Source organism: Pelobates fuscus, chromosome 10 (assembly GCF_036172605.1).
Source record: "Pelobates fuscus isolate aPelFus1 chromosome 10, aPelFus1.pri, whole genome shotgun sequence".
Taxonomy (NCBI): Eukaryota; Metazoa; Chordata; class Amphibia; order Anura; family Pelobatidae; genus Pelobates; species Pelobates fuscus.
This window is the reverse complement of record NC_086326.1, coordinates 100,031,233-100,045,397: the sequence shown is the minus strand read 5'-3', so window position 1 is coordinate 100,045,397 and position 14,165 is coordinate 100,031,233. Positions and strand designations below refer to the sequence as shown.

General features: G+C 48.3%; 1 protein-coding gene across 2 annotated transcripts in view; it reads left to right on the top strand.

Annotated features, from left to right (window-relative positions):
* CALY (calcyon neuron specific vesicular protein) overlaps positions 1-14,165 on the top strand; it is an 85,702-nt gene that overhangs the window by 59,722 nt on the left and 11,815 nt on the right. For both annotated transcript variants that reach the window (XM_063433934.1, XM_063433933.1), the window contains exons 3-4: positions 187-306; positions 3,565-3,678. In XM_063433934.1, coding sequence (XP_063290004.1) covers positions 187-306; positions 3,565-3,678 — 234 coding nt within the window. The remainder of the gene's footprint in view (positions 1-186; positions 307-3,564; positions 3,679-14,165) is intronic.

Sequence of the window (14,165 nt, the reverse complement as noted above, 5' to 3'; positions counted from 1 at the left end):
CCAAAGTTCTGAAGTGTCGAATTGCCGAAGTGTCGAATTTCGGAATGCGAACCGATCAAAATTTTTCATTTCCCTTCTATGGTTAACTCTGCCACTCTAATGAAAAAGACGCTGAGAACATGCCCTACCTAGAGCATCACTTGAATCTCTAAGATCTACATGTCTTACTGAGGTTTTCATTTTCAGCTGATTGTAAAGACACGGACAGAATATCAGCTGCAGCAAAAGAAGAAAAGAAAGATCCATGTCCCAGGAATCAAACGTCTGAACATCAACCTTTATGATGAGGTATCTGAGAAAGTCAAGGTGAGTGCTTATAAATCAACAACTGTGATCCCCCACTTCAACTGGGGAATTCCTCCTCTAATCATTTAGTAGATTGATGCTTATTTAAGCATTAGAACCAGTGAACTAATGTCAATAAAAACAGTAGTGTTGAGATGGGTAACAATATCAAAACTCCAGGACACACACTTGAAAACTAGCAAAGGCTAAATCTACCCGACTTTAAATACTTTCATGGTATTACAGAGGAAGATTAATTATGCAGAAGAGTGATCAGTTTTCCAATGCAAAAAATGTCTGTAATGTTTTTCCCTTTCTCTAGGAATCTTCCCAACTCTTTAATTTCAAAACATGCTCCACGCTCTCATTAGGGAAGTTCAAATATGTGATAATGTGCCAGAGTTTCTTGGATTATTTTTATTACTTGCAAAACAAACTTTATAATGTATACACCCTGTGTTGATTGGCATTAAAGTTTGCTTATGCAATAAGTCACTTTGCACAAAACAATATTTACCATGCATTATATAGGTCAGTGTACAAACCAGGAGACCCGGTGAGATGGTCCTTTCTAATTCCTCACATCATATGCACTGACGTGGGTGTTTAATGTAGATATGGTGGTCCGTCTCCCATCGGCTTCATTCTCCATCCCTTGGGATGAAGCTTTAAAATAATGATTCCCAATGAGATGGGAGATGTTTTATTGAGTAGATACCCAATGGATACCTTGTACTAACTCTCCCTAGCCAGTGTGGTTGGCGAGGGATAAACAAAAGAAAGCAATGGGCTTTTCATAATTTAACTAGGGGAGATCGGGGCACTGGTCTGCCTTATCCAGCACCTATACATGATGGGTAAGGGGATAAATATGAAATCGATGGTCCAAATACACCAATTGGGAGAATTAGGCAGTAACTATAATGAGGAATGGTCAGTTTCCAGCATGTAAAATAAAATTAGCTGTTTATTAATATGCTAGGAAACTGTGTAGTGACCAAATGTGTTACGTGGCCTATAGTGAATTATGAAAACATTTCCACAGCATTATGATTTCAGTTATTGATATAGGGCCAACATATTCCTCAGCGCTGTACAACAGGAAAGAAGACAAACATTTAATTCTAACCAAACATGTGTAGCATATGGAAACAGTAGGTGAAGAGGCCCCTTTAAAAAAGAGCTTATAATCTAACAACCTGTACATTTAGAACATTATATATTATTGCAGTGTTCCTCTGCCCCATGTAGGGCAATTGCCTTTTATAAGAAATACACAATAGAAGGGAAAAGGGCGCTATACACAAAATATTACAACTGGTGCAGCTTAAAAACACCTCGGTGTACAGTCACTTATTACACCAAATGAGAGATATAGTGAACAGAAAAAAGGTGAAAGCGCACAAACAGTGGAATATTTTACCTTTAAAATCTTGCATAGGTCCTATTTTCAGCAACACACAGTAACTGTGGACCAAATATATAATGTATACAAGAAAAAAACATAGTGTATACCGTTGAAACCTATTTACAATATGTGGAAAATAAAAAAGGTTCACTCACACTTTCCAGAGCCACATAAGTTAGGCTCTGGACTGTAAAGGTATTTCATCCACCAAGGGATACACTGGATCTGATCCTCCTCTTAGATGTTTGCAATACGTTTTTCTTAGCAGGAACTCAGGAACCAGGTAAGGTGAAGTGTTAAAGTAAACATTTATTTGGTATAAAATAATAAAAGCAGAAATTGCTGACACAGCCAGGGAGGGGGGCTCTTATTCCCTGGTGGTCCAGTGGATGGGCTGTAGGAGGGGGACTGGCAGGAAGCATTAACTTACCTCTCCTGCAGCTCCTGTCAGCTCCCTTCTCCACCGCGCCGGTCCGGTCAGCTCCCCTATCAGCTCACAGTGTAAGTCTCGCGGTCTCTCGCGGCTCTCGCGAGACTTACAGTGGGAGTTGACAGAGGAGCTGACCGGACCGGCACGGAGGAGAAGGGAACAGACAGGAGCTGCAGGAGAGGTAAGTAAACGCTTCCTGCCAGCCCCCAACAGGACCGCCGGGCTTGTAATGAGCCCGGCGATCCTGTCTGTATTATGGCAATGTAAGTTGCCATAATACAGACATTAACTCGAGTATAAGTCGAGTTGGGGTTTTTCAGCACAAAAAATGTGCTGAAAAACTCGACTTATACTCGAGTATATAGAGTATATTTATACGAATACACATACACACAAACATATATATATATATATATATATATATATATATATATATATACACATACATACACACACACACACACACATATACATTAACAAATATACATACATATGATAGAAAGGTTTTAGGAATCACCTTTCATGTGCCTAGCAGCTTGCATCTTCTAATGTTGATATACAATTGTTTATTTATTTAATTGCGCTCTTTTGATTTTATTGTTTTAAAATATACATACATGCACATGAACTCATATACACAAATATAAATGCACAGTCACATATATAAGCATAGGAGTATGGGAAAGCATACATAGTACTTTGTATATTGATATAATGAATGCAGTTTAAGATGTGGACACATGACAGAACAGTGAGATAATGCAGGGGAGTGTTCATGTAAAGCGTTGGTAGTGGGACAGGAAGCTCAAATCACTATTTATGCATAGCACATTGTGGCACAGTATTATTTATTAGAGGATTTAGATTTTCTAATAGATTAAAGAGACACTATAGTCACCAGAACAATTACAGCTTAATGTAGTTGTTCTGGTGTCTACAGCCTGTCCGTGCAGGTTTTTCAAAAGAAAATGCAGTGATTACACTAATGCCTAGTAAAACCTCTAGTGGCAGCCACTTGAGGTGCTTCCGGAGTCAGTGTTGCACAATGTGAATTTGTGAACGTTCAACCAAATGATGGCTGGCTGAGCAACATAATACCTGATGTAACTATTGGACATTGCTGGTCTAGACGCATACATAATTTGAGGATTAGCAACGGTTTTAGTTTTATTTAACACATTTGCAATGAAGGGCAGTTTATACACTAAAAATCTAATTAACACTGAAACTATAACATCATCCAACCAAAATGTATTAAGCTAGGCAATCCAGTGAAAGACCTCCTGGTTTTGCCTCTTTGTTGCAACACAGTTTCATGTGCCTGTTAACAAACTAAAGTCATAGTTTGCAGCTAAATCATTAAAACCTAGAAGAAAGATTATCTACAACAACAAAAATGATGATGATGGCAATGTCATCTTTTCAATTTGCTTCTTTTCAGCTGACTGGACTGATCCTCATTACCATGGTGTTTCTGGCGTGTCTTCTCATGCTGGTGATGTACAAGGCTCTGTGGTATGAACAGCTCAGTTGTCCAGAAGGATTCATATTCAAGGTATCGTGGGTCTACTGCCATATGTATAGTGCTGATATGTTTCATAACACTAAAATCAAATCAAAATCAAACTTATGACAGACACCCTGTGTAGAGCAACAGTACCTGATTCATCTCATCATGGTATGAAGAGTGTCCAGCACCTTCAAGTTGTGGTAGGAGCCCTTCCAGCTGCGTCCTGTCCCTGTAGGACTTATTGACATATTAAAGAAGCTACCACCATGTTTTACTCTTCCTGAAAATCTCTGTATGGTATCACAAGCTACATCTACAAATACGTGGGAAATGCACTTAGAAATAAGTTGTTTCACTATAACATGACCCAGTGTGTTTCAGGAGCTTCCAGGCTTTATTCCAATAAAGTTTGTCTTGTTTTTCCCATTTGCTTAGCTCTAGAATAGGGCTCCCTGAGCTCTGGCTGTGATAACATTTTCTTTTTCTTTGATTTCCACAAACTTTCTACCAACTTATTTGTCTTATTACTTGCTAAATGTGAGTGCAGAAATGCAGAGAGAAGTCTGAAACAAGAAGCATGTCTGTGTTCCTTTGCATGTTGAGCTGGGAATTCTGGGAGAATTGTATAAATGTGATTTATTTGAATTACTATGGCCAAGACTGACCTTCCCTCACCTCACCCTCCCTGTGTTCGCCTCACCCCTCTCCTATGTTCTTCTCACCCCCACCCTCCCTGTGTTCTCCTCCCCTCCCCTCCCTGTGTTATTCTCACTCCCCCCTCATCTTCTCACCTCCCCCTCCCTGTGTTCTCCTCATCTCCCCTTCTCCTCACCCCCCGTGCTCTGCTTACCCCCCCTCCCCTCCCCTGTTTTCTTCTTACTCCCCCAGTTCTTCTTAGTCCCCCCTCCTCTTCTTACTCCCCCTCCCCCTCTTCTTCTTACTCCCCCTCCCCTTCTTCTTACTCCCCCTCCCCCCTTCTTCTTACTCCCTCTCCCCCCTTCTTCTTACCCCCCTCCCCCTTCTTCTTTCTCCCCCTCCCCCTCTTCTGCTTACTCCCCCTCCCCTCTTCTTACTCCCCCCTCTTCTTCTTACTCCCCCCTCCCCTCTTCTTCTTAGTCCCCCCTCCCCTCTTCTTCTTATTCCCCTCCCCCTCTTCTTCTTCCCCCCTTTCTTCTTACCCCCCTTCTTCTTACTCCCCCTCCCCCTCTTCGTCTTACTCCCCCCTCTTCTTCTTACTCCCCCTCCCCCTCTTCTTCTTACTCCCCTTCCTTCTTCTTAGTCCCCCTCCCCCTCTTCTTATTCCCCCTCCCATTAGTCCCCCCTCCCCTTCTTCTTACTCCCTCCTCCCCCTTCTTCTTACTCCCCCCTTTTCTTCTTACTCCCCCTCCCCTTCTTACTCCCCCTCCCCCTCTCCTCTTCTTACTGCCCCCTCTTCTTTAGTCCCCCTCCCCACTCTTCTTCTTACTCCCCCTCCCCTTCTTTCTCCCCCTCCCCTCTTCTTCTTACTCCCCCTCCCCCTCTTCTTCTTACTCCACCCCTCTTAGTCCCCCTCCCCCCTTCTTCTTTCTCCCCTCCCCTCTTCTGCTTACTCCCTCTCCCCCTCTCTTCTTCTTACTCCCCCCTCTTCTTCTTACTCCCCCCGCCCCTCTTCTACTTAGTCCCCCCTCCCCTCTTCTTCTTACTCCCCCTCCCCACTCTTCTTCTTACTCCCCCTCCCCACTCTTCTTCTTACTCCCCCTCCCCCTCTTCTTCTTAGTCCCCCTCCCCTCTTCTTCTTACTCCCCCTCCCCCCTCTTCTTCTTAGTCCCCCCTCCCCTCTTCTTCTTACTCCCCCTCCCCCCTCTTCTTCTTACTCCCCCTCCCCATCTTCTTCTTACTCCCCCTCCCCCCTCTTCTTCTTACTCCCCCATCTTCTTCTTACTCCCCCTCCGCACTCTTCTTCTTACTCCCCCTCCCCACTCTTCTTCTTACTCCCCCTCCCCCTCTTCTTACTCCCCCCTATTCTTCTTACTCCCTTCCCCCTCTTCTTCTTCCCCTTCTTTTTCTTACTCCTCCCTCTTCTTCTTCCCCCCTCTTCTTCTCACCCCCACCCTCCCTGTGTTCTCCTCACCTCCCCTCATCTTCTCACCTCCCCCTCCCTGTGTTCTCCTCATCTCCTCTTCTCCTCACCCCCCGTGCTCTGCTTACCCCCCTCCCCTCCCCTGTTTTCTTCTTACTCCCCCAGTTCTTCTTAGTCCCCCCTCTTCTTCTTACTCCCCCTCCCACTCTTCTTCTTACTCCCCCTCCCCCTTCTTCTTACTCCCCCTCCCCCTTCTTCTTACTCCCTCTCCCCCTTCTTCTTACTCCCCCTCCCCCTTCTTCTTTCTCCCCCTCCCCCTCTTCTGCTTACTCCCCCTCCCCTCTTCTTACTCCCCCCTCTTCTTCTTACTCCCCCCTCCCCTCTTCTTCTTAGTCCCCCCTCCCCTCTTCTTCTTACTCCCTCCTCCCCCTTCTTCTTACTCCCCCCTCTTCTTCTTACTCCCCCTCCCCTTCTTACTCCCCCTCCTCCTCTTCTTACTGCCCCCTCTTCTTTAGTCCCCCTCCCCCCTCTTCTTCTTACTCCCCCTCCCCTTCTTTCTCCCCCTCCCCCTCTTCTTCTTACTCCCCCTCCCCTTTTCTTCTTACTCCACCCCTCTTAGTCCCCCTCCCCCTTCTTCTTTCTCCCCTCCCCCTCTTCTGCTTACTCCCTCTCCCCCTCTCTTCTTCTTACTCCCCCCGTCCCTCTTCTACTTAGTCCCCCCTCCCCTCTTCTTCTTACTCCCCCTCCCCACTCTTCTTCTTACTCCCCCTCCCCCTCTTCTTCTTAGTCCCCCTCCCCTCTTCTTCTTACTCCCCCTCCCCCCTCTTCTTCTTAGTCCCCCTCCCCTCTTCTTCTTACTCCCCCTCCCCCTCTTCTTCTTACTCCCCCTCCCCCATCTTCTTCTTACTCGCCCTCCCCCTCTTCTTCTTACTCCCCATCTTCTTCTTACTCCCCCTCTGCACTCTTCTTCTTACTCCCCCTCCCCACTCTTCTTCTTACTCCCCCTCCCCCTCTTCTTACTCCCCCTTCTTCTTACTCCCCCTCCCTCTCTTCTTCTTACTCCCCCTCCCCCCTCTTCTTCTTACTCCCTTCCCCCTCTTCTTCTTCCCCTTCTTTTTCTTACTCCTCCCTCTTCTTCTTCCCCCCTCTTCTTCTTACTCCCCCTCCCCCTCTTCTTCTTACTCCCCTTCCTTCTTCTTAGTCCCCCCCTCTTCTTATTCCCCCTCCCCTTCTTCTTATTCCCCCTCCCCTTCTTCTTACTCCCTCTCCTTCTTCTTACTCCCCCTCCGCACTCTTCTTCTTACTCCCCCTCCCCACTCTTCTTCTTACTCCCCCTTCTTCTTACTCCCCCTCTTCTTCTTACTCCCCCTCCCCCCTATTCTTCTTACTCCCTTCCCCCTCTTCTTCTTCCCCTTCTTTTTCTTACTCCTCCCTCTTCTTCTTCCCCCCTCTTCTTCTTACTCCCCCTCCCCCTCTTCTTCTTACTCCCCTTCCTTCTTCTTAGCCCCCCTCCCCCTCTTCTTATTCCCCTCCCCTTCTTCTTATTCCCCCTCCCCTTCTTCTTACTCCCTCCCCTTCTTCTTACTCCCTCCTCCCCTTCTTCTTACTCCCTCCTCCCCCTTCTTCTTACTCCCCCTCCCCTTATTCCCCCTCCCCTTCTTCTTACTCCCCCCCCTCTTCTTACTCTCCCTCCCCCTCTTATTCTTACTCCCCCTCCCCCTCTCCTCTTCTTACTGCCCCCTCTTCTTCTTACTCCCCCTCCCCCTCTTCTTCTTCTTACTCCCCCTCCTTCTTCTTACTCCCCTCTTCTTCTTCTTCTTACTCCCCCTCTTCTTCTTACTCCACCCCTCTTATTCTTAGCCCCCCTCCCCTCCCTCTTAGTCCCCCTCCCCCTTCTTCTTTCTCCCCTCCCCCTCTTCTGCTTACTCTCTCTCCCCCTCTCTTCTTCTTACTCCCCCCTCTTCTTCTTACTCGCCCCGCCCCTCTTCTTCTTAGTCCCCCCTCCCCTTTTCTTCTTACTCCCACTCCCCACTCTTCTTCTTACTCCCCCTCCCCCTCTTCTTCTTAGTCCCCCTCCCCTCTTCTTCTTACTCCCCCTCCCCCTCTTCTTCTTAGTCCCCCCTCTCCTCTTCTTCTTACTCCCCCTACCCCCTCTTCTTCTTAGTCCCCCCCTCCCCTCTTCTTCTTACTCCCCCTCCCCCTCTTCTTCTTACTCCCCCTCCCCCCTCTTCTTCTTAGTCCCTCCTCCCATCTTCTTCTTACTCCCCCTGCCCACTCTTCTTCTTACTCCCCCTCCCCACTCTTCTTCTTACTCCCCCTCCCCCTCTTCTTACTCCCCCTCCCCCTCTTCTTCTTACTCCCCTCTTATTCTTACTCCCCCTCCCCCCTCTTCTTCTTAGTCCCCCCTCCCCTCTTCTTCTTACTACCCCTCCCCACTCTTCTTCTTACTCCCCCTCCCCACTCTTCTTCTTACTCCCCCTCCCCCTCTTCTTACTCCCCCTCCTCCTCTTCTTCTTACTCCCCCTCTCCCCTCTTCTTCTTACTCCCCCTTCCCCCTCCCCCCTCTTCTTCTTACTCCCCATCTCCCCTCTTCTTCTTACTCCCCCTTCCCCCTATTCTTCTTCCCCTTCTTTTTCTTACTCCTCCCTCTTCTTCTTCCCCCCTCTTTTTCTTACTCCCCCCTTCTTCTTACTCCCCCTCCCTGTCTTACTCCCCCCTCTTCTTCTTACTCCCCCTCCCACTCTTCTTCTTTCTCCCCTTCCTTCTTCTTAGTCCCCCTCCCCTTCTTCTTACTCCCACCTCCCCCCTTCTTCTTATCCCCCCTCCCCCTCTTCTTATTCCCCCTCCCCTTCTTCTTACTCCCCCTCCCCTTCTTCTTACTCCCTCCTTCTTCTTACTCCCCCTCCCCTTCTTCTTACTCCCCCTCCCCTTCTTCTTACTCCCCCTCCCCCTCTTCTTACTCCCCCTCTTCTTCTTACTCCCCCTCCCCCTCTCCTCTTCTTACTGCCCCCTCTTCTTCTTACTCCCCCTCCTCTTCTTCTTACTCCCCCTCCCCCTCTTCTTACTCCCCCTCTTCTTCTTCTTACTCCCCCTCTTCTTCTTACTCCACCCCTCTTATTCTTAGCCCCCCTCCCCTCCCTCTTAGTCCCCTTCCCCTCCCTCTTAGTCCCCCTCCCCCTCTTCTTCTTACTCCCCCTCCCCCCTCGTCTTCTTACTCCCCCTCCCCCTCTTCTTCTTAGTCCCCCTCCCCCTCTTCTTCTTAGTCCCCCCTCCCCTCTTCTTCTTACTCCCCCTCCCCCTCTTCTTCTTAGTCCCCCTCCCCCTCTTCTTCTTAGTCCCCCCTCCCCTCTTCTTCTTACTCCTCCTCCCCCTCTTCTTCTTAGTCCCCCTCCCCCTCTTCTTCTTAGTCCCCCCTCCCCTCTTCTTCTTAGTCCCCCCTCCCCTCTTCTTCTTACTCCCCCTCCCCACTCTTCTTCTTACTCCCCCTCCCCACTCTTCTTTTTACTCCCCCTCCCCCTCTTCTTACTCCCCCCCCTCTTCTTACTCCCCTCTTCTTCTTACTCCCCCTCCCCCTCTTCTTCTTACTCCCCCCTCCCCTCTTCTTCTTACTCCCCCCTCTTCTTCTTACTCCCCCTCCCCCTCTTCTTCTTAGTCCCCCCACCCCTCTTCTTCTTACTCCCCCTCCCCACTCTTCTTCTTACTCCCCCTCCCCACTCTTCTTCTTGCTGCCTCTCCCCCCTCTTCTTACTCCCCTCTTCTTCTTACTCCCCCTCCCCCTCTTCTTCTTACTCCCCCTCTCCCCTCTTCTTCTTACTCCCCCTCTCCCCTCTTCTTCTTACTCCCCCCTCCCCTCTTCTTCCTACTCCCCCTCCCCACTCTTCTTCTTACTCCCCCTCCCCACTCTTCTTCTTACTCCCCCTCCCCACTCTTCTTCTTACTCCCCCTCCCCCTCTTCTTCTTACTCCCCCTCTCCCCTGTTCTTCTTACTCCCCCTCTCCCCTCTTCTTCTTACTCCCCCTTCCCCCTCCCCCCTCTTCTTCTTACTCCCCCTCTCCCCTCTTCTTCTTACTCCCCCTCTCCCCTCTTCTTCTTACTCCCTTCCCCCTCTTCTTCTTCCACTTCTTTTTCTTACTCCTCCCTCTTCTTCTTCCCCCCTCTTTTTCTTACTCCCCCCTTCTTCTTACTCTCCCTCCCCGTCTTACTCCGTCTTCTTCTTCTTACTCCCCCTCCCCCTCTTCTTCTTACTCCCCTTCCTTCTTCTTAGTCCCCCTCCCCTTCTTTTTACTCCCTCCTCCCCCTTCTTCTTACTCCCCCTCCACGTCTTACTCCCCCCTCTTCTTCTTACTCCCCCTCCCCTTCTTCTTCTTACTCCCCTTCCTTCTTCTTAGTCCCCCTCCCCTTCTTCTTACTCCCACTCCCACTTATTCTTACTCCCCCTCCCCCTCTTCTTATCCCCCCTCCCCCTCTTCTTATTCCCCCTCCCCTTCTTCTTATTCCCCCTCCCCTTCTTCTTACTCCCCCACTCCTCTTCTTACTGCCCCCTCTTCTTCCTACTCCCCCTTCCCCCTCTTCTTACTCCCCCTCCTTCTTCTTACTCCCCCTCCCCCCTCTTCTTACTCCCCCTCCTTCTTCTTCTTACTCCCCCTCCTTCTTCTTACTCCCCCTCCCCTCTTCTTCTTCTTACTCCCCCTCTTCTTCTTACTCCACCCCTCTTATTCTTAGCCCCCCTCCCCTCCCTCTTAGTCCCCCTCCCCCTCTTCTTCTTACTCCCCCTCCCCCCTCTTCTTCTTAGTCCCCCCTCCCCCCTCTTCTTCTTAGTCCCCCCTCCCCTCTTCTTCTTAGTCCCCCTCCCCCTCTTCTTCTTAGTCCCCCCTCCCCTCTTCTTCTTAGTCCCCCCTCCCCTCTTCTTCTTAGTCCCCCCTCCCCTCTTCTTCTTAGTCCCCCTCCCTCCCTGTGTTCTCCTCATCTCCCTTCCCTGTAGCGTGGCCAAGCTCCTTTCCGGTCCGCAGTACAGGAGTTTCTGTTTCCTGTACCCGGCCGGACTGACAGGAAGTGCACACTGAGTGGTCACTTCCTATCAGTCCAGCCAGGTCCCGGACCGGAGCTTGGCCACGCTACAGGAAGGGGAGGTGAGAGGCAGTGCGGCAGCCGCCTAAACGCTTTCTATAGAGCACTCAGGCGGCTGCAGCATCAAAAGGACCGGCGATGGGGGCGCAGGGCGCCCCCTCCTATGTGGCGCCCTAGGCGGCTGCTTAGTTCGCCTTATAGGAAGCGCCGACCCTGGTCAAGGTGCATATTGTAACTAGGTTTTTTTTTGTGGCATTGGCGCAGTTAAGGCTTCTTTCTGGCAAGTCAACCATGCACCTTTTTTTGTTCCAGTATCGTCGTATTGTGCTCATTGAAACAACCCCAACTTCTTTTTCCAGAGCAGCCTGTATTTCTGTATTACCTCTGGATTTTTCTTTGTATCCTGAACAATTCTTCTGGCAATTGTGGCTGAAATTTTTCTTGGTCTACTGGACCTTGGCTTGGTATCAAGAGATCCCTCAATTTTCCACTTCTTAATAAGTGATTGATCAGTACTGACTGGCATTGTCAAGGCTTTGGATATCTTTTTATATCCTTTTCCATCTTTATAAAGTTCCATTACCTTGTTACGCAGGTCTTTTGGCAGTTTTCTTTTGCTCCCCATGGTTCAGTATCTAGCCTGCTCGGTGCATCCACGTGAGAGCTATTAAACTCATTGACTATTTATACACAGACACTAATTGCAATTTAAAAAGCCATAGGTATGGGAAGTATTCTTTAATTGCCATTTTAACCTGTGTGTATCACCTTGTGTGTGTGTAACAAGGCCAAACATTCAAGGGTATGTAAACTTTTGATTAGGGCCATTTGGGGGATTTCTGTTATCATTATGATTTAAAATGGAGCCAAACAACAATCTAACAAATGGCTTCACATAATCTCTATCTTTTATTAATTTTTTTTTTTGCATGTTCAGTCATATTTTTAAAATCAATGCCAAAATTTCACAATTTCTGCCAGGGTATGCAAAATTTTGAGCACAGCTGTAGGATACAAGATCACCTTGTAGGAATTGCAAGAAACATTTATATCCCTCTGAAGCAGAGCCTTAGTCCTGACCAGGACTCTCCATCTGCTATGATCAGGAATTCAGGAACTCAGGAACAAGAAATAGCCAAGTGAATAGCCCACCTCCTCCCCAACAACTGAACAGCACACAGTTCTGGAAGTACAACTAATTTTATTCTGGCCACACACGTCTTTATGCACTGACTCCACATTAAGAATTCAAGGGTTTTCCTCCCAGGAGTCTCTGTTTCTGAAAGATAATTGCATGAGAAAACTATAACTCTATTATCTCTCAGATACAGGAAACATATACAATATTATAAAACATCATAAAAATAAATTTTAATAACATAGGAACCTCATGAAAGTAATATCACTGAATAGCTTGAGTCTGAATGCCCACTTTGTCAAAATAGCGCTCAGATCCTTTCGGTGGTTCAGGAACGCAATTCGAATTATGGTTTGACCGGTCGGCCACGAGGTGATGCCCCACAATAGTTCCATAGAAAACAAGGCAATGACCGGTCATCTTTTGGGGGTTCTCATACGAACACTGATGAATGCTCCCCCTGGCTGTTTGGGAACAAATGCTCCCGCTGTTCGGTAGATCCTATCTCCCGAATGCCGTTTGTCTAGTTGGTCATGAAGTGAGACATGCAGCGGTACCATCTTTGCTTGGCTTCGCAGAGATGCGAGGTAAAAAATAGTTCCAGGCGTTCGACGACCAGGTACCGCTGCCTGCGTTTGGGAGACAAAATGGCCCTCTATTCTATGTTAAAAGAACACTAGAGTGTTAGAAATACAAACACGCAGTTTAGGTGTGTGTGCCCTTGTCCGCAGGTAAAAAATTGTGTTTTAGTTCACTTTTCTCCCTTGCAGCACCGGTCTGTGAGCTGCCATCCCACCTCCGTGGATAAAATCATCAAGACTAATGGTCCCAACCAATACAATGCTTTTCCATAGGAAAGCATTGGGAGGCTAGTCATGGGCGTCCGCAGGAATTTTTCCAGGGGGGGGGCATGATTGTAATGACATCTATGCTTGGCCCCTTTTTGACAGTGTCATGAAGGGGAGGAGCATAGTCGTTATCACATGAAGCCAGGGTGAATAGCGTTTTCACAACTATGGTGTCAGGAATACATGTTTGTATTCCTGACATTATAGTGTTCCTTTAAGCAAATTAAAGGAACATTCTGGTCACCATAACAACTTCATCTAAATGAAAATGCTATGATGCCAGGAAGCCCCTTGGTGCTCTTTCCTTTAAGGGGTTAAACCGCTCTCTAATGGTTTAACCCCAAAGGCTTCCTCCAGCTCCAGGTCCCTCAGTGGTATTCGGCATCTAAAACGGAGTGTCAGGAAGTGCAGATTGACGTCAGGCATGGGTGTCGCTGATTGGCTAGAGTTGACAGTTGACGCTCTAAGCCAATCGCTAGTTCCCGGTTCATACATTTTTTTGTACTTTTTTATGAATGGGGAGCTACTGATTGGCTTAGAGTGCCAGATGACCGCTCTAGCCAATCAGCAACACCCCTACCCAGCGGCACTCTGTGCTTCCTGACACTCAGTAAATAAAAGTGAACACATTGACACTGATTTTTTTTTTAACTGGGGAGATGAGAAGGTCCAGAGTTTCCCTGCCAGGCCCAGGTACCAAGGCCTTATGATGTAGTGTCCAGAATAAAGTAGAGGGTTCACTTCATTTGTCCTTCCGGCTCCAATCTCCTTTTCTTCTCCTTCATATTTGACAGTCTTCTTTTCTTCTGACACTGTCTTCTATATTTGGCTCCTTCTGCTCCTTTACCTTTCTGCCCCTTTCTGCTTATTTTGCGCCCTTCTGCTCCTTTCTCGTTCTGATTCCTTTCTGCTCCTTGCAGACCCTTTCTGCTCCTTCTCCTACTTTACCTTTGTGCTCCTTCTGATTCCTTCTGCTCCTTTACCTTTGAGCTCCTTCTGTCCCATTCTGCTCCTTGCAGACCCTTCCTGCCCTTGCTCCTTGCATACCCTTTCTGCTCCTTGCTGACTCTTCATTTAGCCCCCCCACCTCACTTGCCTAATCTATAGGCTGCCCACCCCCCATGCCATACTCCCCTAATACATAGGCTGCTTCCCCCCCATGCCATACTCACCTAATATATAGGCTGCTGCCCCCCATGCCATACTCCCCTAATATATAGGCTGCTGCCCCCCCATGCCATACTCCCCTAATATATAGGCTGCTGCCCCCCATGCCATACTCCCCTAAAATATAGGCTGCTGCCCCCCCATGCCATACTCCCCTAAAATATAGGCTGCTGCCCCCCCATGCCATACTCCCCTAAAATATAGGCTGCTGCCCCCCATGCCATACTCCCCTAATATATAGGCTGCTGCCCCC